Genomic DNA, 26,920 nt, shown 5'->3' on the forward strand with positions numbered 1-26,920 from the left:
TTTTTTTTTTTGGTTTTTCTCCGGTACCGGGAACCGAACTCACGACCTTGCGCTTGCCAAGCAGGCGCTTTTGCCGCTGAGCTAAATCCCCAGCCCCCATAAGAAAATTTTAAGTATAGACTGTTCCTTTCAATAAACCATAGGCGTCAGCAATAGATCTATTCCAGCTATCCTCATATACACATATAAATTTTGGTTTTCATTTAAAAAAACCAAAATAACAAAAATGAATACATAAAGGAAGCAGCATAGACAGCAATAAAAATGACAGAGAATTTCAAAAGATGGTGATAGGATATTAACAATGGTTGTTATATTACCTAATGTCATCTTCAAAATGGTTGCACATATAACCAGATATAGGCATGCAGGATTGATCAAACAATTACACATTAACAGTTCCTTTCTATAAACTAACCGATAGTAGTAGCACAATTATCCTAGCTGTCCTATGTATACATATACATTTTTTCCCTGCTCCTTCTTCCACTCCCCTCCTTCATCCCAGTTGCTCTTTCCTATTTGAGCAGTTTCTTTTCCCTTTTACAATATCTATTTTACCTTTCAGGTTTTATTTACTCTTTCAGGTTCTTATACTAGGGAAGAAATACGATGTTTACACATATGAATCTGATTTATTTCCCTAATGAGTACAGTCTCTAGTAGCATTCATTTACCTATAAAAGCCTCTAGTTTATCTTTCTTTCTAGCTGAGTAAATACTCCATTATATACAAATACCACATCTTTTTTATTCATTCCTCAGTTGATGGACATCTGGGTTGTTTCCAAGATTTAGCTATTACAAATTGTGCTACTATAAACATGGGTGCACATCTGTCAATGTGATATTATGTTTTCAGTTCTTCTGGAAAAATACCCAGGAGGGGAATAGCTGGGTTGAATAGGACCTCTAATCTTAGTTTACTAAGGAATCTCCAGACTGATTTTCACAGTGGTTCTACCAGTCTACACTCCCACCAGCAGTGAAGAAGAGTTCCATTTTCCCCACAACCCCTCCAGCGTTTGTCATGGGTTGATTTCTTGATGACAGAATGTGTATTCTAATGTTGTTGGGTGGAATACTCTGCAAAGGTCAAGTCCATTTGTTTACACATTTGGCTTAGTCCTGTTATTTCTTGGCTGATTTTTTGTCTAGTTGATCTATCTCTTTGTGACAATGGGGTGTTCAAATCCCATTACAATTGTGTTATTACTTGGTTTTTCATGTGTGTTAAAATTTGCCTTATATAACTGGGTGCTCCTACATTTGGCGCATATATATTTATGATTGTTACCTCTTCCTCCTACACATTTCCCTTAATAAGAACATAGTGACTTTATCTCTTTTTGTTGGTTTGAATTTCACCTTGTCTGCAAACAGAATAGCTACTCCTGCTTTTCTAGGGGTTCCTGTCACATGGAATTGCTTTCCATCCTTTAACTTTCAGTCTATCAATTTCCTTTTGCATTAAATGCGTTTCTGGTATACAGCATATTGCTGGATTTTGTTTCTTGATCCACTCTGCCAGTCTGTTTCTTTTGATTGTTGAATTGAGTCCATTTACATTAAGAGTTATTAGTGACATGTACTGACTTATCCTTGTCATGTTATTTTCCCACTGTTGGTCTTCTATTCTCCCCGTTTAATTGCTTACCCTGCATGGTAGTTCTTTTCTATTGTTGGTCTTGAGATTGTGGTCTTTTTTTATCTCTTTGTAGAATATATTTCAGTACTCTTTGTAAGACTGGTTTGGCGCTCATAAATTTCTTCAGTTGATCTTTGTCATGGAAGTATCTTATTTCTCCATCAATTTTGAAAGATAGCTTTGTGTGGTACAGCAATCTGGGTTGGAAGTTGTTTTCTTTCAGGATGTGAAATTTTCACTCCAAGCTCTTCTTGACTGTGTTGAAAAGTCTATCTTGATTCTGATGGGCTTTCCTTCATAGATGATCTGTTTCTTTTCTTTAACAGCTTTTAATATCCTATTCTTTTCCTCAGTTTCTGGGATCTTGATTATTATGTGTTGGGGTGTACACTTATTTTGGTTGTGGCTGGTTGGGGTTCTATATACCTCACTTATGTGTATATAAGGTTTCTGCCCCATGCTTGGGAAATTTTCTGCTATTACTGCTGCAAATAGTCTTTTTATGTCATTCATGTTGCCTCCTGTTTTTTGTTGACACTTATCAGCCTTATATTGTTTTTCTTTGCCTCATCTTGCAGCTGTTCAATTGTATTTGCTGTTCCTTTGTTATTTTAAAGAGATCTTTACTTCCACAATCACCACCTGCAATGCTGTCTTCAAGGTCTGAGAGTCTATCTTCCACTTCAAGTGATTCTTCCAGCTTTCAATGGAATTTTAATTTCCTGTATGTCTTTTTGAATCTGCTTCATGCATTCTAATTCTTTCCCATAATGTTCATTCAAGGTTTTCATCATTTTTCTGTGTTCTTCTATTTTTTTTTAATCTATGTCTTCTTTTGATATGCCCAGCAATTCTTTCATTATGGTTGTCATTTTTTTTTACCTCAGCAATTATTTCTGATCTGATTTCCTCTACAGCCTGATGTAGTTGGTTTTTTACTTCACTTGCTATCATTTCAGAGATCTCAGGTATGTGACTTCCATGTTCTTCCATGCTCATGTTTCCTGGACTTGTTCTGGGTGGAATGTTTGGCTGAGATCACATTTTGCTTCTTCTTTTTGTCCTTTTCCAATCTCCCTAGGTTTCTGGGGATTCAGGTTTGTTCCTGAGATGGTGGCGAGGGACACAGCCAGAGAATGAGGGTTCCCAGACAGCTCACCAAGGCTTCCCAAGTCCAAGGCCCCTCCCACAGTGGCTTGTTTTTGGTTTTTAAGTAGTACCCCTTGCTTATGAAGTACAGTCATACCTTGGTTTACAAATTTAATTTGTTCCACTATTCTGGTTGTAATTTTTGCTGATTATACTGCAGAGTACAGTACCACAGTTTCATGTTCCATTATACATTATAGTACTGCACGTAAGAGTTACACAAATAAAAGCAAAATCATCAAGGTGGAGTTTCCTTTGTCCATTTCTTTGTTCTGAATATTGTAATGAACATACTGTTTACAATTCTTCATTTAGTGACCAATTCATTTAATGACCTAGTCTCAGGACCAGAATTCGGTTGTTAAATGAGGAAAGGGAGGTAATATTTGAGGGTCTTCTTAATGTTCAACCTTCTTCTGGGGAGTTGATGCCCAGCATCACTGAGAGAGGAGAAAATGAACTGCAGTGATGCTGACAGAATAAAGACAAACCAGGTATTAGCATACAGTAAAAACCAATTAAAAGCAAAAACTATGCCATCATTAATAATAGAAATGAAATAAGAGACAAGGATAAACCAGTTATTGACATACCATAAGAACCAGGGTATAGCTACAACTATACCACCCCTAAAAGAAAAGAGATCTGCAATGATAATGTAGATGGAAAGATAAACCAAATGTTGATGTGTAGTAAGTATCTACTGAAAGCAACTGTACCACCATTAACATTAGAAAAGAACTCAGCAATAATAGTATAGTCAACCAAATACTGTGGCTAAAAATTAATAAAGCTTAATACTAACAAAAATGGAGGAAGATGAAAATGAAAGAAAGAAAACTTGAAAAGGAATAATGAAAGTGAGGTAAAAAACTTAAAAGAAAGTTGACATAACTATGTAATTGAAAAACACAAAAAATAATGAAAACGAAAGAAAAGAGAAGAAGATAAAAACAACAGCAAAAGAAAGAAAAGAGAAAACAAAAACAAAACAACAAATAGAAAGAGAAATGAGTCCAAAACAATCTGTATTTTTGGGTGAGTGGTTTCTTTCCATGGTCTCTGGTATTGGAATCTACCAGATATGGGTAGAAAACAGTGAGTGACAGCTAAGGTCTATTTTGTTTCCATGCCCACTTTTTACTGGGTGAATGCTGAGTACTGCCCTACCTTTCCCACTAAGCACTGTCAATCACTGGTATAGTGTCTGCCTTGCTTTACAGCTATATTCACTTCAGCCTCTCTTAGTATTTCTGTTCTTTTGTGTGCCCCACATTACTGCTACCTGTGACTACCTTTATGGCCTCATTAGGTGCCTCCTTTGCCGCATAGGACCCTCTGTCCACATCAACTGTAATATGTCAAATGTCTAAGCTGAGTCTATGCTTTATCACACCAGCAGGTGGGAAAAGAAAATGGACCACTGAGGTCTGTGCAGAAGTAGGCAGCAAGAGGGGCCAAGTAGTCTACTGACTTAATGTCATCACTTTCAGATCCCATACCTTTAAAAAAAAAACACAATAAGCTTGACTTCTCACCACAAAAGGTGGCCAACATGTTCTTCACAATTTGAGATCCTCACTGCTTAAACTTCTCAGGTGATGTGCAAATAGCCTACTCCTTCTCCTTAACTGTCTCTGGCCTCCCACACTGCAACTGTGGTAAGTTGACCCCAGAGTTCCTGAAGTGTAGCTGTTCTGAGTCATTTGATTCCTAGAATAGGTTAGTCTTGATTAATAAACCTGTTCCTTCCCAAAATGGCTTCTGATTCCATTAGTCCAAAGTATGGTAGATGCTGCAATGAATTTCTTCTCTAGCTGTAGCCTGCCATATGGAGTCACTTTGATAGTAAACCCATATTGTATTTGCTGTTGAAAGTAACCATGTACAGGGTTTTTGCTTCGAGTTTGGCATGCCTGTCTGTTGCTTTCTCCTCAGGGATCTTGGCTCTCTGGGCTTCCCTTGTACTCCCAAAAGCTGAATTACCATTCTAGATTGCCTTGTTCATTTTCTATCTTTTCTTAGTTACTCCAGTTCTCTGGTTTCTGGTTTCCCTGCTGGCTGTTTCTTGATTCCTGGAGCTCTACTTCTTTTTCTCTTTGCTAAGCTGTTGTCTTCCAGGTGTTCCGAGTGTATATATTTTGTTGCCAGCCTTTCCTCTGCCGTTTTCAATCTCCCTGTCTTTCCAAGAGCATTTTTGCATAGTTAAAACTATGGCCCATAATCTAAGCAACAACTGTTGAAAAACATGACTACTAATTTGACCAGATAATTTATACACAACTGGTGATACTGAAACACATACAGTGGTATCTTGGTTCATGAACACGTTTCTTCACAAACAATTTGTTTTGCAAACAGAAGTGTCTGGCAAAATCTTGTTTTGTCTGTGGATTCTACATCTGGTTCCCCATACAACTGTGGCCATCCTTCCCACACAAACACAGCCATCTTTTCCAGAATCATAGAATGAATTAAGTTCATGAATCCAGGCACCATTGTATAACTGAGGTCTGTCAGTTATTTATAAATAACTGAGCAGGCACTGTTCATCTGCAAGCCTAAAACATAGTAAACACTTTGCACACCCAACCTCAGGTCAGAGTCCCTGATTTGCACATGCTGTGAAGTCATCAAGCATTTCCTGTGCAGCTCTATGGGGCATTGACACTTGGAAGCTTTTACTTGGTTTCCTCTGGACTATGCGCCACACACCCTTTCTTGTTGCTCTTTGTACATGGCATCCTTTTGCTATAATCACAACAACAAATGTAACTTCTGAGTCATATCAATACTTCTTATGATTCACTGGACATGAAGGGATTCATAGCACTCTCAAGAGAGGAGTGTTTCTGCCACCACAGAAGTTGAAATAAAGGCAAATTTAAAATACTGCCAGGGGACAGATATATTATCAGAAAAGAACTATCTCTGTTTTCCTATTTCTAGAATCTTTCATGCAAAAGGATGATCAGGAAATACAGGCTGAAAAGTAAAATTATGACAGGAGTTTACCTAAATATGCATTAGCCATGAATGCTTCCCTTTGAATCATCAAGAATATAGAGAAATGGAAAAGGGGAAATATGTACAATTAGGTCCACTAAATAAGGATAGAAAATATGTCTCATAATAAAAGAGATGCAGACCTATACTTAATTGTATCTTCCAGACTGGAAAACAGCAGCTGATAATCCCCACACTAAAAATACAGGGTTTTAAACTAAAATTTCATAGTTAGAGCTACAATTTCAAAATATGTTTTAACTGACAGATTCAAGGCCAAAAATACAGACAAGGAAATTAGAAAGCTTGACCAACAAGAAGGGCGAGGCATGGTTGTGCACTCCTACAATTCCAACACTTGGAAGGCCCAGGCAGGAGAATCCTTGCAAGTTCAAAACCAGCCTGGGCTACAAAGGGAGCTCAAGGCCAATCTGAACTGCATGATGAGACCCTGTCTCAAAAGGAAAAAAAGAAGACAAAGAAAGAAAGAAAGGAAGCAAGCAAGCAAGCAAACGAGAGAAGTATGCTCTGGAACAATGTATATTTCTACAGGCAGAGTTATATTCTATATCACAGAGTTAAGCTGTGGTTCTATTGTCTTCAACTTCCTCCTGAAACTCTTTTTATTAAATAAATCACTGATAAAGAATCAACAGATAAATGCACTCATTTCAGATCTTCAAATATGTGTAGGAACAAACAGTGAGGACTTTTATGTCAGCGGCAAATTATTTCTATGCTACTTAAGCATCATTAATGCATATTTAATTAATATGACAGCTCCTAACTAAACATAGGGATGGGCCTTTAAACAAATGATCAGAACTACTTGCACAAAAATGCCAATTAAATACAACTTTAACCAATGAATGCTAACCAAGATAAAGAGAAATGTTACATGGTAAAACATACTTTTCTTGCTTTTGAAAGTGACATAAGTTTTACCAATGAAATTACTTTTTTAGACTTGCTCTACAGTGAATGGTGTTATAATAAGTTTCTAGCTTATTTTTAAAATGTGCTGATTAATATCTTTTGGGATATTAAAAATTAGGTCAAAACATTTAGTACACCATTTGAGATTTCTCACATTGATCAAGCAGAAAATGAAAATCCACTGTAGTTGATAATGGCATGGGACGTCACTGACAAAAAGGGTGGAAGGAAAGAGGGACAGACAGAAAAGACAGACCATCTACAAAGACCCAGATGTGAAACAATTTCTCAATAGCCTCAGGGAAAATAAAACATAGTAGAAAATTCCATCAAGGGGCTGAGAGAAAACTCGGGACCCTGTTTGTATGTCCAGCAGCAGTATCTTTCACACAGGAAAAAGAACACTAAGGACACAGAAGACTAGAACAACACATTTAACATCCTTGACTGGATATTAATTAATAACATGTACTAAACAATTAAGAGCAACTATACAAGAAAAATTGGAAACTTTACAAAAAACAAAATACATGCTTGATGATTAAACAAATCTAAACAAAATTTGAACTTTGATATTATATGAACAGCAGTCTATAACTACAATGCAAAATTACTTTTCAAATGAACCAAAAGGGATCAATTTTTAACACCCTGAATGATCATTTTCTTTTCTATCAAGAAGGTAGACTAAACATCCTGACCAATCCGCTCACTGGAAGCAATGAGAAACGCCGAACACAGTATTTTTTTTTTTTTTTTTTTTTTAAATCTTTTGAATGCTTCTGGGAACTGGCAGAAAAACTAAAAACATATTCAGGCCAATGACAGGAATACATAGGGCTAGAGAAGAACTAGGGTCAGTATTTTCCTTGAGGGTAGGACTGAAAAAACACACATACTGTATGCTGTAAAACATGACAATTGGCCAAGAAAGTAAGAAGCAATAAAAAAAAAAATGTAAAAAAGAATGGTTAGCAACATGTAAATAAGGGTGAGGACAAGGATGTGAGACAGGGAACCATCAGGATATTCTTTTTATCAGACCAGTAAGGGACATGGATATTTATCTCACTGTTATGTATCACACCTTACAAAAGAATACATGTCTTATAGGGCTGTAATCCTAGCATTTTGAGAGGCTGAGGTACAAGGACCACAAGTTTGAGCCCACCCTGGGCAACTTAGTAAGACCCTGTCTCACAATAAAAATAAATACCTGCATCTTGATTTGAAATTGGTAAATACTAAATGTCACTGTCTACAGAGTAAAATCCAGAAAATACCTGGACGCATACATGGCAGACAATTTTATCTCATTTAATCAACATAACAATCCTATAGATGGGTATCATCTAATTGTATTGTAGGTAAGAGATTCAAAAAAGAACCCCAGGTCACAGAGTTGCAAACTGCACAACAGGTACATGAGAGTATTTACTGCACATGCTTTCAAGAAAATGTGATCATTATACTTCACTTTCTCTGGGTTCTATAAAGACTACTTAACTGTATTATACAGATCGCAATATGTTTTCTTGGTTAAAATAAAATCTGGATCCATTGGCATGTATAGTACTAACAGCCAATCACAGACCCAGAAGCAAATTCTTCCAAAAAGGAAAAACTGGGACAGCCTATTAACAGTGTGAAAGGAACAAGACAGTTCTTTTAGGTTAGCCCAGAAATTACAAAGAGGATAATAACCAGGTACTTAGGCCTGTATTATATATTCTGGAAACCAATGTCACCCAAAGATCCATGTATTTCCTCAGTGGGTACATTGTTTCTCCCACAGAAAGTATGCTAATCCCACTATAGATCATCTACACATGAGAAAAAGCAATATAGGTCAAGTATCCCTAATCAGAAAATCTGAAATCCACAATGCTCCAAAACCCAAAGCTTTTTGGGAACCAACATGATGCCCTAAAGTTATTTCCCGCACAAAATTATTTTAAAATACTATATAGGATTATCTTTACTCTACGGATATGAGGTATATGTGAAATATAAATGGGTCCATACCCAACGATGTATATGCAAATATTTCAAAATCAGAATACATTTCTGGTCAGAAACACTGCTGGTCCAAAACATTTTTGAGGAGGAAGAGGCAACCTATATAAACACATTAGTTATTTGAATTCTCTTGGCTCCCCCTTCACCACAATACCAACTTCATCAGGTATGGTAGCTAACAGATGAGCTGTAACAACACATATAAGAAAAAACAAGTATATAAACTGAGCATGGTGGTGCTTGTCTGTAATCCCAGCACTTGGGAGGCTGAAGCAGGAAGACTGCTGTGAGTTTGCGGTCAGCCTTGAACGCAATACAAAGTGACTTCAAAGCCAGTCTGACCTGCATAGTGAAACCCTCTCTCAAACAGACAAAAAAAAGAACAAACAAATATATAAAGTAGAAATCATTTCTGCAGTGTGAACACACCTCCAGTAATTGCAGCTGAAATCTAAACATGTGTTCTCTCCAGCTGGCCAAATTCAACTCCATCTCTCATCCAACTTTGTTAAACCCAAACTTCTCACAAGACCTTTATCATAAATTCACTCTATGAGTTCTACCTTACAGACAAAAAAAAAAAAAGACACCCCATACCCACCAACAGCTAGAAAGTTCCTTAGCTTCCTGCTCTCAGTGAGATTATAAACAGAAACATCTATTGTTACTTTACATATAAGAAAACAAAAAACAATTTACATTCCTTTTTTCCCCTTCTGAACCTAATCCCCTGTTGCTTTTATCAGACAGTAAAACCTCAACTTACCTAATAGGCTTCTTCCTGATCTTCACTGTCCATTTTAAAAAACTGGTACTGTCAAATCCACCCACAATATTTATATTACATTATCACCATGCCATCCTGTCTCTTCCTCCTTCTGTCCCTCCCCCACCTCCCAGTTCCTTCTTAATGGTACTGGGGCTTGAACCCAGGGCCTTTGCACAAAGGTACCTCTCCAGCTCCTTTTTTATTTTGAGGTAGGGTTTTGCTAAGTCACCAAGTTGCCCAGGCTGGATTGAATTTGAGGTCCTCTGGCCTCAGTCTCCTAGAGTGCTGGGATTATAGGTGTACACAACCATGCCCACTTCTAATTCCTTAATGGAATTGTTAAAGAGCTTCGGAATTTGTCTGCAACCATTTAAAACCACAATCCATCCCTGCAACTGCCACGCAATCAGGTTGGTCTCATTTAAAATTTTAAAATTCTGATTAAAGCACTCACTGATTAAATTTTCTAAATAGCTCCTGATAATCTGCAGGAGAAAACCTAAACTCTATTTACATGATATATTCCCGAACTTTCTCTCATCAGTTACATACCAAACCATAGCTCAGACTTAAATGTATCACATTTTCTCCCTCCCCTCTGTGTTCCTCCCAAGAAAACACAACTCTTCCTGATCTGAAGGTGGACACTCTTCCAGTGACACTTTCCAGGTAGCCTCTTGACTCCACATCTACACTGGGTTAGCAGGCCCTTCTCTACAAGGTCATATCATTGTATACACTACCATAGGGTCAATATAAAGTAAGTGTCCATGAAAATTCTTCACAACAAAAAAGAAATAAAAGTGCAAACTATAATGGCATTCCTAACCAAGAGCAGCCATTTAATAAATATATTTACCAAGATAAAATTGTTATCAAGTATATTAATGGCAAAACTGTGTGTACATCTTTTTGACATTCATTAGTCTGCTGAGACTATTCTATAACAACATTAGTAAGTAACATGCACTGTATTTCTCTGTAATATTGCTAGTTAATTCTGCATTTAATGATATTTGCTTTTGTGTATAAACTATTACACAGAATAGTTCAGACAACAATTTTTATATGCAAATTTTTTACTTCAGACATGATAACTATATTTGAATTAAAGACAAAACAATGGTCATGGACTGGACTTCTCCACATAAACAAGTATCTTTTAAGATTTATCCAAGGATACAAAAGGTCACCAAGTATCAAAAATTCATAATTTCACAATGTTTAAAAGACTCTCAAAGTCATAGAGTGATTTCATATTCTCTCATATGTTAGGTTTAATTCAACTGCAAAATAAAAATATGTAATGAGTAAGATTAAACAAGCAAATATATTAAAACATTCTTATACCTGTTGATAGAAGAAATTCAGAGTTGGTTTGTCTTCAGTAAACTGGTTTAGAAATCCTTTTGGCAAATAACGAATTCTCAGTTCATATCTAAAAATAATTCACAAAATAATTAGAAATAATTTTCTTATAGTCTACAATTAGAATATTAATGCATAACATTGCCAACAGTTCTCAAATATAATACAACCAATTGTTAAATGGAAATATTTATTTTCAGAACAAAATAAGTACACTATTTTTGAGCATGCTACAACACAGTGGTTCTGCAAGGAGCCAGAGCAAAGAGAGAGTCCCCAGTTCTCCGGCCCCAGTGGCCACTCTCCACCTACCACTGCCCAAAGAAAGCACCATCTTCAGTCCTGCCACTGGCCACAAGCTTCCCTCAGGTCTGAACTGGCACCACAGAAATACTATACTCTTTGTCTTTGGTGTGTAGCAGCATACCCTCAACAATATGCTAGGAAGAGTAATCTACAGCCAGTAGCTATTTATGAAAATGTACTGCACTGTATAACACAACATAATCACTTATCCTCAGTACAGCCAATGGCCGTATGAGTTGTTTCAACAATTTGGTTACTAGGAACACTTTTTCTCTCTTCTCCTACACATAAAAACACAATTTATTTGCTCAGGAAGCCAAGCTTCACAAACACTTAAACTTTACCAGAATGCTCTCTGTATCTTTCTTTATCTTTGTGTGCGTCTATCTACATGAATGCTCTCATACATTCAGGTGAACATACATACACATTTCTCTTGTGTATATATCTAGAAGCACAATCACTGAGTCATAAGAAATAAAAAGATGAGATTCTGCAGTAATTACCACACAGCATGCCAAAGAAGCTACAGAACAATTCACTCCCAGCAGCAGCATGACAGTGTTCTGATTTCTCACCTTTACCTGGTATTCTCTAACTTGTTTATTCTACTTACTCTGTATAATGTGACTGTACATGGTAGTTTGAATTGGGATTTCCTTCATGAAAAATGAAAATGAGCACTTCTCCATGTTTATTAGACACCTTAGCTATCTCCTTTGGTGAAGTATCTGTTCAAACTCTCATCCTTTTTTTTTGTTTGTTTGTTTGTTTGTTTTTTTTTGGTTTTGGTTTTTCTCCGGTACCGGGAACCGAACTCACGACCTTGCGCTTGCCAGGCAGGCGCTTTGCCGCTGAGCTAAGTCCCCAGCCCCTCATCCTTTTTTTTAGAACTAAACTGTCAGCCTTTTCTCCCACTACCCTCTACTGAAATGCAGGTATTCTTTGTGTATTCTGGATGTGAGGATAGTAAATATCCTCTTCCACCCTGAAGTTTGCCTTTCTTAATGCTATGTTTTTATTATTTTAAAAATTTTAATGATAGGGGACTGGGAACCGAACTCAAGACCTTTGCACTGAGCTATCTATCCTATCTATCCTATCTATCTATCTATCTATCTATCTATCTATCTATCTATCTATCTATCTCTCTATCTATCTCTCTATCTATCCATCTATCCATCCATCCATCCATCCATCCATCCATCCATCCATCCATCCTATCTGGAGACAGGGTCTCACTAAGTCATGCAGTTGCCCAGACTTTGAACTTGCAATCCTCTAGCCTCAGCTTTCAGAAAATGCTGCAATTTCAACCATGCACCACCGCAACTAGTTTTAATGATATCTTTCAGGAAAAACAGTTCAAAATGCATTCAGTATACACCAGTTCTGCCTCATTAAAATACAGTAACCAAACAATTAGGTTCCATTTCACATTTGCTGTTAAAGTGTAATAACTTACTATACATATTCTGCATTGGACAATTATTTAGAAAAGCATAACGTATTTCATTTATTTGACTTGTAAGGTATTAACCACTTTATACACACTACTCTCCATCAGTGTAAAGGTCAGAGATCAGAAATGTAACTATTTGGATTTTGTATATAAATAAATGATGCTTAGCAAGAGTAAGTAATCCATTCAAGTGTTACACGCTCAAGATTCGTAGAGGTTACAGACAGGTTTCAACATTAATGTTATACCCGTTTAAAGATAAGAAAATGGAGATCCAAATCCAAATAATGGGTAGGCATGGCTCCACATCCAGCATCCTAATGCTGCTAACAATACTGGTATCAACCAAACACTTATTGAATACTTAGTACAAGAGAGAAATTTAAATAACTATTTTCTATAGATGGTTTCTTTTTTGAGAAACAGAAAAAATGTGGGCTCTCAATCAAGACTGCCTCTACTGGAATGTCCTCCTTATTCACTGTCAGCCATATTTCTCTGAGACTCAATTTCCTCATAAGGGTATTAGGAGAACCAATGAGTCTGTAAACACAAGGTTGCTGGAACAGTTACTATCATACCATAATAAATAGTCTCTAAAGATAATTGTTAGTCTTTACTCAACAAAACTTTTTTTTTTCAAGCACCAATCACATCTCAGGCACAGGCAGGGAGGCAAAGTGCTGGTCTTAAAAAAGCTTGTGATCTTTGTGGTACAAGTCAAACAGTAAGTACGCACATCTGTGAAATGTTACAAAGACAAGCAACGTAAAAGGAATGCTACATAATAGAATACTGTTTTATAAAGAGCAGTCAGTTGAGGACATTCTGACACAATGATCTCTGAGCACAAATTTAAATGAGGGAGGTGAGGAAGGAAGTTATGTAGTTATGTGCAGAAAGAAGAGTCCCAATTGGAGGGCAGAGATTGTGTAAAGGCCATAGGACTGAAGGATACTTGAAAAGACACCTGTACGCAGAGCAGACCAAGTTGAGGATGTGTGCACAAATTAGATTTCAGAGAGATGAGGGCAGCAGAGAGCAGGTAACACAAGCCAGTGCAAGTCATGACCATGGGATTTCTTTTACAGAAAGGAAGCAACTGAAGTTCCAGGAGCAGGTACTGACACTACAGGCCATTTCTGGCAAGACTACACCATAGACAACAGACAACAGGGATCAAAAAGTGGGGGAAATAAAAGGCAACTGTCAGACTTAGTGAGAAATAATAACCCTACTTTAACAGATGGGGGGAAAAAGCCATAGGGAATTACGTAATTTTCTCAAGGTCCCATGGCTACTGTTCTCCAGAAAAAGAATGCATGAATGTTCAAATGCTGAATGAAACTAAGAGAAGCTGCCTATGACTTCTGCTGCTTTCACACACTACAAACTAGCATACTTTACACAAAACCTTCTTGAAGTGTTGCTCAACATCACGTAATTGCTGTCTAATCACCTCTCCTTAGTCCTTAAACTGTAACGCCTGATGCTCACATCCTACTACCCCACTAGAGCCACAGCCTCACATCCTCCTTCCCATCAGTCACTGTCCTCCTTATACTTCTATTAAGAATCCAACTGCATCTTTACATACACTGTCCATTAACTCCCAAATACCAAATAAGTACGTACTCAAAATAAAATCATCTTTTTGCTCCTATTTCTAGGCCATCTATCCCTATTGGTACTACTATCATCTATCTTCCTCAATCTTAAAGTCAACTACCAACATTAAGGTACCCATAAGGTAACCAACTAATAATGGTGGGAGAACAGAATGTTTTAGAAAAGCTAAACTGAATTAACAACCAAACCTAACAAATGTGATATTAAGATTAGCTACCCATTTATGCCATGAAATTGACAAGGCACAACTTCACAAAACAGATGACCCCATCAACAATGTAATATGACAGCTTAGTATCATAATAAACTTCTAATTTTAAAAGCAGAGGATGGAAACAAAAATATATCACTTGGAAAAACTATAGTTAATAATCACTGCAAAACAAAAATCATCAATGAATGCTAAGATTAATGGATGAAAATATAATCAAAATCAGGATATCAACCTATCTCAATGTATTCCCTTGTCTTAGTTACCACCTCATTGTTGGGACAAAATACCTCACATCTGCAAATTAAAGAAGGAAAGGTGTATTTTGGCTGACAGTTTGTAGACGTTTCACTCCATAGTTGGCTGGCTCCAAGGCAGGGTAGCATGGCAGAAGGGCATAGCAGAGGAAAGAGTCCATGGCAGGGCAGACAGAAAACACCAAAGCAGCAGCACTAAACCTCCCTTTTCCTTTTATTCAATTCTGGCCTATTGGTTGGTGTCACCCATACTCAGAGTAGGCCTTCCCATTATCCACACCCAGAACAATGCTAAACTAATCACCAGTCTAATTTAGTTATTACACATTCTTAATCCATATTCAGACAATCTTGATCCACATTCACACATGCTAGATATAGCCACCTATGAAAAGCCCCACCTATGAACACATGAGACATTGGGAGGATATCTAGATAGAAGACACAATATTCGTCAAAAGAAATTTCTTAATTACAAGGGGGAAACTAACTTCTTAGTGGAGAAAACCGCCTTATCACCTCCTTAAACAAATGATTTAAGTTACAATCACCTATAAACTGATTCATGGTTATTACGGACTTCTCAGTATGACACAAGGGTAAGATGTTTGTGGGAATTTGCCAAGACTGCATAACCTTAATATAATCACAAAAAATTACAAGACAAAACTAAATCAAGAAGCACAGTACAAATAACCAGTCAGTATTCTTCAATAGCAAGATCATGAACAACACACACAATGTGAGGAAATGTCCCAGATTAGACAAGACTTGAGACATGACAGTGAACTGGCAGTATGGTACTTTCAACTGGATTCTGGACCAGGGAAGGGACAAGACAAGACAACTGTAGTATCAATAAGACCTGTAGATCAAGTAATATACTATATTGATGTTAACTTTCTGGTTTTGATAACTGTGCCATGTTTGTATGGGATTTTAAATAAATTTAGGAAAGCTGGGTGTGACTGTTGTGATGTCAAATTGAATGCATTAAAAATACCTAGCAGATTCGTGGAGAACAGCTCTTGGTGTGTTTGTGGATGACTGATACGTAGGCCACAAAATGAGGAGAAAAGACCCACCCCAGATGTGGGTAGCACCAACCAATAAATGTGTAGCCTGGATGAAATAAAAAAAAAAGTCTTTTCTTTTGCTTCTTCAGAAAAGCTCCAGTCTTCCCTACCACTTTGGATGTTTGTCTCTAGTTCTTTCAGGCTTCCAGTACACACTCTTTAGCCTTCCAGTACAGTCCCTTTGGCTTTCTGACACAGACTCACACAAGACTCTACAATGAGCTCAAGGCCTTTGACTCCCAAATGCGCAGACAGCTATTTTGCATTCTTCTAATTCAAAATGATGGGTGGCTACTGTAGGCCTATTTAGTAAATATTTTACATATACTTTTAAATCTGGTTCCCTTAGTGAACACTAACTGATACAGATTTTGGTACTAGAAGTAGGGTGATTGCTGTGATGCTACTTGACCATAAGGTTCAGAAGCTTTTGGAATTGGTTTGCAAAAAATCTAGAAAGATTTGAAGATGGCAGCTGGAAAAGCAACCCTAAAATGCTGTGATCTGAGTTTGATAGAGAATTCTAGTCAGAGCTCAGAAGACCAAAATGCTCATGGTAACAATGCAGACTATGAATGCCAGGCTCACAAGGTTTCAGCTGAACAAGGACTCCAGGCCACTGGTGTTATGCTGTAGTAAAAAATTTGTTTGTATTTTGCTTGTGTCCTGAGAGTTTCTGAAGAGACTGAGATTAAAAATGGCAGAGTAACTCATCTGGCAGGAGAAATTTCAAGTGGCACAACATTTAGAGTGTGGCATAGACACTGTTGGGGCTGTTGGAAAGCTCTACACTGAAAATCAAGAGCAAAAGGCACAGCTGAATGACTTAGAACATTTTGAGTTTACCCAGAATGGAAGTTCCTGTAAGGTTGGGGCCGGCAAAGATGGAGCAGAGGAGAGCTAAAATGATTACTCTTAAAAAACCAAGTACCTTACAGTAGGATAATAGGAAAAATGGCTGAAGGGGTATGAGGAACCAGTAAGGCCCTACCCTCCGCAGGCTCAAAACTGCAAAAGTGAAAGACATTGCACTGAAAAAGAGAACCCTGGGGCACAGGGCTCTAGACCTGCTGCCTAGGGAATTTGTTCCCCAAGATTTGGTTCACAGTGCTCAGCCATCCAGGCACTTGAAGATTTCTAGAGCCATGTTACCAAGACACCTGGCTACCTGCTTGAGCTGGTGGCGTATCTTCATGTCACCTACGTGGTACAGGTTTTACAGGCATGCAGAATGCAAGATTTGTGGGGTCAGGTGGGTTTCCACAAAGATTTCAAAAAAGGTCCCTGAGAAGACAATGTGTGAAGCTGTGAGAGTGAAGCCTGAAGTGTTGTGGAGACCGCAGAGAGCTGGAGAAGTTAGGAACAAGGAACATCTGAGCAAAGTTACAAAGAGTGAGCAAAACAAGTCCAAGAGAGGTCATGCAGACTACAACTACAACAAAGCCATAGGAACAGGGATGCCCAAGCTCTTTGGAGTTCATATCTTATCACAACCTTCCCTGAAGGCTGGACATTGAAGTACAGGATATAATTTTTGCCCTGCTGGATTTTGGTCTTGCTTTGGTCCAATGTCTTTCTATCCCCCTATTCGTCCCTTTTGGAATCGGACTATTTACCCAATCTGTGCAATGTATTGATTTGTACAGGGGCTCAAAGCTAAGAGTGTGCCTTGAAAAGTCTCAGAAGAGATTCAGACTTGGTCTTTTCAGCAATGTAAAACCATTAGGACTTTGGCAAATATTACAGATAGAATAAATGCATTTTGCATAAAGGGATGTGCAAGAGTCTCTTCAAGGACAGGGATGAAATGTTACAGTTTACATCTAGATGTTCCCCAAGAGCCTCACACACTCATGAACCAAAATAAACCTTTCCTCTTTCACTTTGCAGGTGTTGGGTATTGTGTCTCAGCAATGAGAAAAGTGACTAAGACGGTGAGGGTACAAAGAACTTCTGTGTACTACACCATTGCAAATTTCAATATATATTGAGAAGTCAAAAACTGCCATACTTAAACTGGTTCTTGTGGATACTTATTACCAGAAGTACAGAACAACTGGCCTTATAAATATGGGAGTTCTTTAACTTTGGTAGTAAATACCCAGGAGAATCAATTTTAAACCACGATGGTCAATGATACTAGTTATACGGCCACAGACACAACAGAAACTAATTCTAAAGCATGTTTAATCCATCAACTGATAACATGTCTCAGTGGACATAAATCTCTAGGTCAACTAAGTGGGGAGGCTCCTTCTTGAGTTCAGCCAAACAGGAATATTGAGATTTGTGTGTATGATGTGGGGGTGATGGTATACTGGGACTGAACCCAGGCCTTCCAAGGCTCTACCACTGAGCCACAGTATTCCCAACCTCCAAACAGTAACTGACACTAGGGAATGCTTCCAAAAACTGACCAGTCATGAAGAGCTGAACCTCACTATGATTCTGCAGCTGATACCACCCCATTCCTGCTTTTCAGAGTTAGCCAACTGCTCGACTTCATGGTTCCAAAAACCTTATACACTACCAAGAAAGTGTGTTCTGCTTGGAAACACTGTCAATGATCAGCACTGTGCTGCTTGACGAGCCTAATAAAATAGCTTCTCCTTTTTTCTGATTCAGGTAACAAATGATCTTGATCTCAGATTTAAATAGTACGTAAGTAGACCATTTCCACTGAAAGGCAAGAAAATTACTATGTCAAAAGTCAAAATACTGGCTACCTCCAGAGGTGAAAATAAAGAATGTAATTAGAAGTGGCCATATCTCTAATTAAATGGGCCATAATTCAAAGAAAAAAAACACAATATGCTATTGGCTAGAGACATGTAAAAGGGCTACTATTACTGACAACAATATGTACAGATGAAAACTGTAATTACAATCATGAACTTTTATGTTCTTAAGAATATAGCCATAAAATACTTAAGAATCAGAAGATAGAATTACTCATAAAAATAATTTAAAAATTATAGATGGATACACTTCAAGCAGACAAAATACAAACACCATAACCTTTAAATACTGTAACAAGAAGCTTGAAAAAAATCCACACAAATACATGCCCTTTATATTTACAAAGAGAACATATGTTCTTTTCAAAAAGGATAAAAACACCAAGTACTAAGGCACAAAGAATCATTTCAATAGGGCTAAAAAATTAACATCATAAAAACGTTGTTCTTCTTATACTGCAATTTTAAAAACCAATAGCCAGTAATCTCTTTTTAAAAAATACACACATATCTGAAAGCTAAACAGTATATGTCTGGTTGAAGAAGGAAGTCTTGGAAGCAATTACAAAATGTAGATTGATAATGAATACACTATAAAAATTATAGAACACACACCAAGCAAGATCAAAATTGCTATTTATGGCTTAAACACATTTATCAGAAAATATGAATGAATAAAAACAAGCAAATTTATATTTATTAACTTAAACTAATACTGTTTGGTTACTAGCTGAAATACAAAGTTATACATAATCACATTATTTTCACTTTTGATTTATTTTACAATTATCAATACATCAACTTAGTCAATTTTTACCTAAGTATTTCTACTGTATGCCTATTTTATACAAGGCATGATTTGAAATAAAAATAGAAAAATGAATAAGTCAAAGTCCCCAAAGAGTAACAACAAACAAACATATAAGGCCACGGAAGCCACAAAAGTTGAGCCCTCACCCTGAATAAGGGGAGAGCCCAACAAGGTCAGAAAGGTTTAAAAAAAAAATGCCCAGCAGAGTCACACGAACAAGCCATGCCCAAAAGCCAGTAAGAAAGTCAGGGCATCACAGCTATTTTAAGTGCAAAGTTGTTAAGAGACAAAAGCAAAAAGGGAGGTAAAACAAAGGAAGCTAAAGGTAAGATTGGAGGTATATCCAATTTACCAATTAACAAAGCTAGCAAGAGAGAAGAAACTATCTAATCAGTCTCCAATTTGAGTATTTATCAAACAATTCTAAACTACATTAAAAAGTTAAGGGAAACTGAAACTTCAAAGGAACCAGTATCACTAGAATGGGGAAGGAGAGCAACAACAGGAGGAAAGAGGACTGCATGGGAACAGAACCTCTGGAATTTTGGCCCAGTGCAATCAGAAGCTATTGGAAGTTTCTACATAGAAATTACTCATACATTTAACTGGATGCCTTATACTCTCAAATTCAGCACTATAAAAACTTCATTTATCTTTTTTTATATCTGAGTAATACTCCATTGTATAAAAATACCACATCTTTTTTATCCACTCCTCAGCTGATGTGCATTTAGGTTGTTTCAAAGACTTTGCTATGACAAATTGCACTCCTGTAAACATGGGTGCATATATATTGCTGTGGTATGATGTTTTCAATTCCTATAAGAAAATGGATGCAACTAGAGACCATACTCGTAAGTGAAATAAATCAGACCTGTATGTGTAAACATGATATTGTCTCCCTAGTGTAAGAGCCTGAAAAAAATAAATAAAACCCAAAAGGTACAATAGATATATGAAAGGGAAAGAAGTTGCTCAAAGGAAAGGAACAACTGGGATGAGGGAAAGGAGGAAGGAAGGAAGGAAGGGAGATAAAATATATATGGATATACAAGGATAGCTGGGATAACTGTAACTACTGATGTCTATTGGTTTATTGAAAGGAACAATTAATGGTTAAATTTTTCTTTTTCTGACCAATTTTGCATGATTATATCTGGCAATCTGAACACCTGATTTGAAGACAACAATATGCAATATAACAACCATTGCTGAATCCCTACTATCTACTATCCCTACTATCAAACCATATTCCCCAAATTAGTGAAACTCTGTAACAATTCTAATGTTTCTATTATTTTTTATTCTCTTTAATTGTTTGATCAATCTTGCATTCTTACATCTGGTTATCTGAGCAACTTGGCTGAAGACAACAATATGTAATATAACAACCACTGTTAACTTCCTATCACCTCGTTTTGAATTTCAGTAGTTTTTATTGTTTTTGTGTTGTTTTGTTTTTGTCTTGGTTGTTGTTGTTTTCTTTTCTCTTTCAAATAAAAAAATAAAGATTGGAAAAAAGAAAAAAAATAAAATCCAGCACTAACCAACAGCTTTGTGCTATTCTATTACACTTCCCCTATTAAGCACGAAAAAATTTTAGGATTTTTGCATGGGTGACTGCAGTAACTTATTTTCTCTGTGTCCATCCAATTAAATTGTGTGGAAAAATGCAGTCTTTCTGTCAAAAAAAAGAGATAATTAAAATAGTTCTATTTTAAAGAACCCCTATTTTTGTATAATCTTTTTTGTAAAATGTACACATGCTTGTTTCACCATTCTGTAAAAACTTGAGACAAAGGGCTACTTGCCTTCTACCTGCCATAAAACTTTGTAACAGAGAGCTTTCCAGATGACAGAACTCACTCTGCTTATCAACCATGATCACATTAAACTAGCCAATCGCATTAGATGGTGAGGTGACACTCTCGCCAGTGGAGCAAGGCACAGTGGCCACAGCAGGTGAGAAATAAAAACTGAGAGAACACCCACTTGCTGTGCTTGCTTCTTCTAGCTATACTCTTCTGCAAAAGTAAAGTTTGCCTTGCAGAGACACTTTCCAGAGTTTTTGTTTTCTTTTGTCCTATTTGAAACATGAGAGAATCTGTGCCCAACAAATGTGTGAATTTAATGTCAAAGGCAGATCTAGGGAGACCTGTAGGCAGAGCAAGAAGAGCTTATAGGAGCACCCTAACCAAGAACCACCAGGAAGGTCATGCAAGCAGGAGGAAAAGCAGAATAGTACTGTATCTAGGAAGACAAGTGAAAAATACTCACTAAATTTGTGATGAAATGAGAGCCTTTATTAATATATAACTGCCCTCTATATACTTTTGGTATATAACACTATCTAACACTATATAATGTTCCTTAAAACGTTTTTAAAACTTTTTTCATATGGTATCAACAGGGTAATAATACCCTTTTTTTCTTTTCTGGTTATTACTTGCTGCTACACTCTGTTTTATGTAAGAGTTCTTACATTTTACATGAGAGTTCTTCAAAATGAAAATAAGTTCATATTATTTTTGTCTTATGAAGCCAATAAATGTTTACATCTTTTCCTTTTTGCATCTGAAACTCTCTTTAAAAGATTATTTTCCTTTCTCCTAGAGCACTTTTTTTTTAGTTTACTTTGGCAACAAATTCAAAGGGAAATACGTCTATAACACTAGGTTCTTCAATGGTAATTTGAGCAAGCAATTTTCCAGTTATTTTTTCTCACTACTTTGAACATATTCTTCTACTATCCTCTTGGCCATTGTTACTGATGTTGAAAAGCAAAAAATTTTCTCTGATTCCTCTTAATAGCCTGTCTTATTTGCTGATAAGCTATTTTACTGTAACCTGCTAAATGGGACTCATGTCATTCATTGATTGAAAAATATTCTCATCTATTATCTAGGGATTGTTTTCCTCTCTCCAGGCGTTTTACTCTTCTTCTACAGTATGTATTAGAAATGGGTTGGCCCCCTTATTCTTTATGTTATATAAACTTTTCTGCATTTCCCATCTATTCATTATTTTGTGCAATGTTTTTAAGGGTTTTTTCAGTTCTACCTCCCTGGTTACTAATTCTCAGCTATGTCTAACATATGGTTTTATCAATGGGGATTCCTATTTAATTATACTTGAAAAAAAGATTAAAAATTGCGTTAACATAAACTGTTAATGCAAATATTTGATTCACTGAACATTTTATTAAGAACATGACTAGAGGGCCAAGGATATAGCTTGGTGGCACAGCACCTGCTTGGCAAGCACAGAGTCCTGAGATCAATTCCCAGTACCAAAAGGAAAAATGAATAGGATTAGAACAAATTTTGCCTGACATGTCTATATAAATGAAGATAAAAGAACAATGTTAAAACTTTTTTCTACCAGCATTTTTAGCTGACTTTCAGATATTCTTGTTTTTAACCACGTGCTTTACTTTAATTGCTTAACTGAGTGGTAAGAAGTCAACTCTTCCCTAGTCATTGATCTAGACTAACCAAATCATATTCCCCAGAAATATTTTATCAGTTCAGTTCCAGGTATTTGAGAAATTTAAAAGTATAACTCTGATGTATTTCTCTGATGAACTCTGTACATAGAAAAAAAATTGTATTTCACTTCAGGTTATTCACCTTACCATGTTTGTTTTTCTTTTAAAATACCTACTCTAACTGCTATAGATCTATGGACTAAAAGTTACCCATTTTTCAGTCTACAATTATCTTTATTTCTACAGCATTATCTATAAATAGGACCTATATGGAAGAAGACCATTTTTACAAGTTATACTTCTCTCAAAAGTATTTAAGATATACAATTTCCAACATACTGATTTAATTAAAGGTGAAAAAAGTAACTTGGAGAAAACAAGGAATAAAGGACAATTATGGGGATTCTTTTCTTGTGTGTATGGTAGTAAGAATTCGTTTAATTACACTGAAATTTTAGCTTCATTTAATGTTTCAAGTAAGAGTCATGATTCCTACTCACACTCACAGTGTATCAAATATATACCTATTCTTTTTAGGCAAGCTATAGATTGCTGAGCACAAGGCTGTGTACCCTACTAATAAGGTGTGTGGTTTCCTCATAGGCACATCAAGCTCTGCTACAAGAAAGAATGACAATGAATCAGAAAGTAAAAAATAAAAGCTTGAGTTCCATATAGAACAAAGTAGCAATGGAGAAGTATGACTAACAAAAGACCATCATAACACAATGAAATCAGACAGCTCAAAGAATGATGACTTAATGGCACCCCAAAAGGAGACTTAGCAGAGGCTAAAGAGATCACTAGTTAATAATCACCACCAATTTTCTTTATGTAGAGGTCAGAATGACAAGCAATGTAAAAATTAAGCATATGCATTCACCACCTTGTGTGTGTTTTTAAAATGCACAACACATCAAGCGAGGTCATGTCACAGTGGGTTTGCATCTTACTTCCACTCCTCTGGTGGGTGGGCGAGCTCATACTTCTCCCTCACACTGGAGACACCCATGTCCACATGAAGCCAGTGAACCTCCTCTGACCGCAGGTGACTGAGGCGGAATCCATAGCAGGCCACGTGCTTTACTTTGTGACTGTCCACTATCTTCTGAATGATGCCCTAGAACATACCCCCACAGAAATGACTGTTACAAACTGAAAAAAAAAAAAAAAAAAAACCTGTGTCTTTTAATTAATTATCAGATATCTTTGGTAAAAAAGCATCAAGTTAAATAAATTACTTAATTTTACATAGGACTCATTGTTTCTCAAATAGCACTTTTATGAGCAAGGAAAATTTTTGAAAGCAGTAAGAATGTACTTCTCAATTCTTTATTGACAAACAAGGTATACAACCTTAAAAATACATCTCTATTGTTGCATGACCCCCAAACCTGTCAAAAGCACATCAGCCACCCTTTGGTCACCACCTTCTCAGGACTGAACCCAAGAGGAAATAACATTTTCTGAACCAAGCAGCCTATATTTTAGAGTATAAGGCTGAAACATTAACATCGTTTTTTCCAAAAATACACATTCAAAAACATATAATTAAGGCCATGTTTTTGTGATATTAAAAGTATATGAAAACCTTGAAATTGTGCCTAATCCATGTCCTATCTGATGTCTATACATCCATATGCAATCTACCAACTACTCCTAAAATAAAATGACCCAAATCCAGTGCTTCTAGTGCAAGTTCCCAGGACTCACAGAAGAATCCCTTCAAATGAGGTCACCAGGGAAGGTGAGATTTCTCATGGGGCTATGTGAAGGAAAGCATTACCACTGTCTCTTGCCTGGCATCTGCCTTGATGTGGAAGATCCCTTCAAAAGGGCAGTTGTGTGGAAAACTCACGTGGGAATGAGACAGAACCACTGGCTGCCCTTTATGTGAGGAGCATGCAAAGTGCAACCAACTGTGCTGTCTTTTAGATGGTAAGAGAAATTTTAAAATGAAGCTGGTATTACTAAAAATGTTTATGAAAGAAATCATAAGTTTTTAAAAATTAGCTGTTAACAAAGCTATAAATAACTCACAAGACACATTTTCAATTTTCCTATACATACATAATATTTCTTTATTATAGCCTGATGCTGTTGATAATAAAGATATTCCCAGCTCCCCCCATTAAAGACAAAAATCATAATATGTACCATATAATGAAAGTACATGGTACAATGTGTGCACAGGCTGATAGGTGTTGTGCTTTCCTTTGTCACCTGCACATGACAGGTCTAACCACATGCTGAGTGGATGACACAGTCAGCTCCATTTCAAAAGACAAAGCCCCAGTTACAAAGTCTTCTATCAATATCAGTAGTGGGAGGGAGGTATGGAGGGAAGAACAGAGGCGACAGACATGCATCAGATAGAGTATGAAAAAAAAAAAAAAAAAAAGCTTTAAGAGTCCAAGACAGATTCATAAGAAACATGGACTCTTCTTATGACAGGAAAGATGAGCATAATGGTGTAGGCCTGTGACCCAAGCACTCTTGGCAGATGAGGCACAAGGACTGCAAGTTCAAGCCCAGCCTGGGCAATTCAGCTACTTAGTGAGACCTTTTCTCAAAACAAAAACAATAAAAAAGGAGGCTGTGGGTATAGCTTGGTGTAAAGGCCCTAGGTTCAACTCTTAATATCATCCAAAACAGAGACGATTACAGCCATCTATGTGGAACACAGACAGGCATAAAATGTCCTTTCCAGCTTCTTGACAAAGGACTAGAAATCCTTACAGTCACTGTAGATGACAGTAGAATGTACCCTACACAAAAGTGGCCAGTAATGGGAGCCATTCAGAGCTGAGATCAGTCAGTGTTCGTAATCTGCAAATCTTGTGTGGGGGTGGACCATCTTATATAATTCTTTTTTCATGTACATATGTAGTTTTATTGTAACAAAGCAACTTGTACACTTCGAAAGTTTAAAACTGTGCCTCACCTTTTCCTTTCCAGTGAAAACAAAAAAGAATTTAAAAATAAACCATCAAAATTACAATAGAGAATGGCAATTCCAAATATGACGCTACAGGTTCTGTTAATTCTCCCATAGATTGGCAGGGTTCAAGTCATTATTAGGAAAGAAAAGAGTAATTCTTTTATCATTAGACCCTCAGCATGTTTGTGGCAGGTGGAGGCGTGGCTTCTAAAGATGTCTACAGAACCATCTTACGCCTATGTTCTCCCAGATGGCCAAGGGGCTTTGCAGTGTGACTTTAAGATATGGAGATCGTAAATCCTTAATAGACACAGCCTTTCCTGTCTGTGGTTACAAGGAAGTTCTCACAGAGGAAGAGTGAGAAGCAGTGTTGCTGGCTTTCAAGTGGAGGCAAGGATAAATACGGAGCCTGTAGTATATAAGTAGCCGCCAGAACTTGGAGGAGGCAAGCCATAGCCTCCAGAGAGTGGCACATCCTTGCTGACCCTGTGATTTTAGCCCACTGATTCACATTTCAGAGCTGTGCTGTCCAGATCTGAAAAATAATACATTTGTGTTGTTTTAACATGTTCATGATAGGGCCTATATTAGTCAGTGCTTACTCGGATCAGATGTATACAAGGTACACTGACTGCTGCATGCTGAACAGGTCTGGTTCTAGCACCACAGCCAAAAACCCACCTGAACTTCAGGGAAAATACAGGAGCAGGTTCAATGAGATTATCCACTACCCTTCTGTAAAGTTATTGCTAGCTTGCGGGGATAAATCAACATGCATCTGGACTCTGCCTCCACAGACTGACTATGAGTGACAGCAGAGAAAAACCTTGAAGTAGTCATTTTTTTTCCTCTCTTTTTTTTTCCTGTGGAACTCTTTTCCACTCTTTTTGTTTGATCTTGTTCTTCTGAGTGTGAACATGGCCTCCAGTTTTATGGTGGTTGCTGTTCTGTTCTTCCTTTTATTTCTTTATTCTTTTCCTCCTGTCTTCTGCACAAGTTTCCCAAACTAGGTGTGATCCTCCTTTGTCCTCCAGCCTTGTTTATAATCTCCTCCTCTACTTTTATTTCTCTATTTTTTTCTCAAGGCCCTTTTAAATTTTCTCCCAA

At 37.0% G+C, this 26,920-nt stretch overlaps 1 protein-coding gene across 11 annotated transcripts in view; it reads right to left on the reverse strand.

Moving 5' to 3' along the window:
• Positions 1–26,920, reverse strand: part of Ptk2 (protein tyrosine kinase 2) — a gene marked incomplete at its 5' end in the record, with an annotated part of 284,866 nt that overhangs the window by 153,804 nt on the left and 104,142 nt on the right. For all 11 annotated transcript variants that reach the window (XM_013521316.1, XM_013521321.1, XM_013521320.1 and 8 more), the window contains 2 exon segments: positions 10,878–10,965; positions 23,826–23,992. In XM_013521316.1, coding sequence (XP_013376770.1) covers positions 10,878–10,965; positions 23,826–23,992 — 255 coding nt within the window.

The sequence above is a fragment of the Chinchilla lanigera genome, unplaced genomic scaffold (assembly GCF_000276665.1).
Source record: "Chinchilla lanigera isolate Chin_1 unplaced genomic scaffold, ChiLan1.0 scaffold00060, whole genome shotgun sequence".
NCBI lineage: Eukaryota > Metazoa > Chordata > Mammalia > Rodentia > Chinchillidae > Chinchilla > Chinchilla lanigera.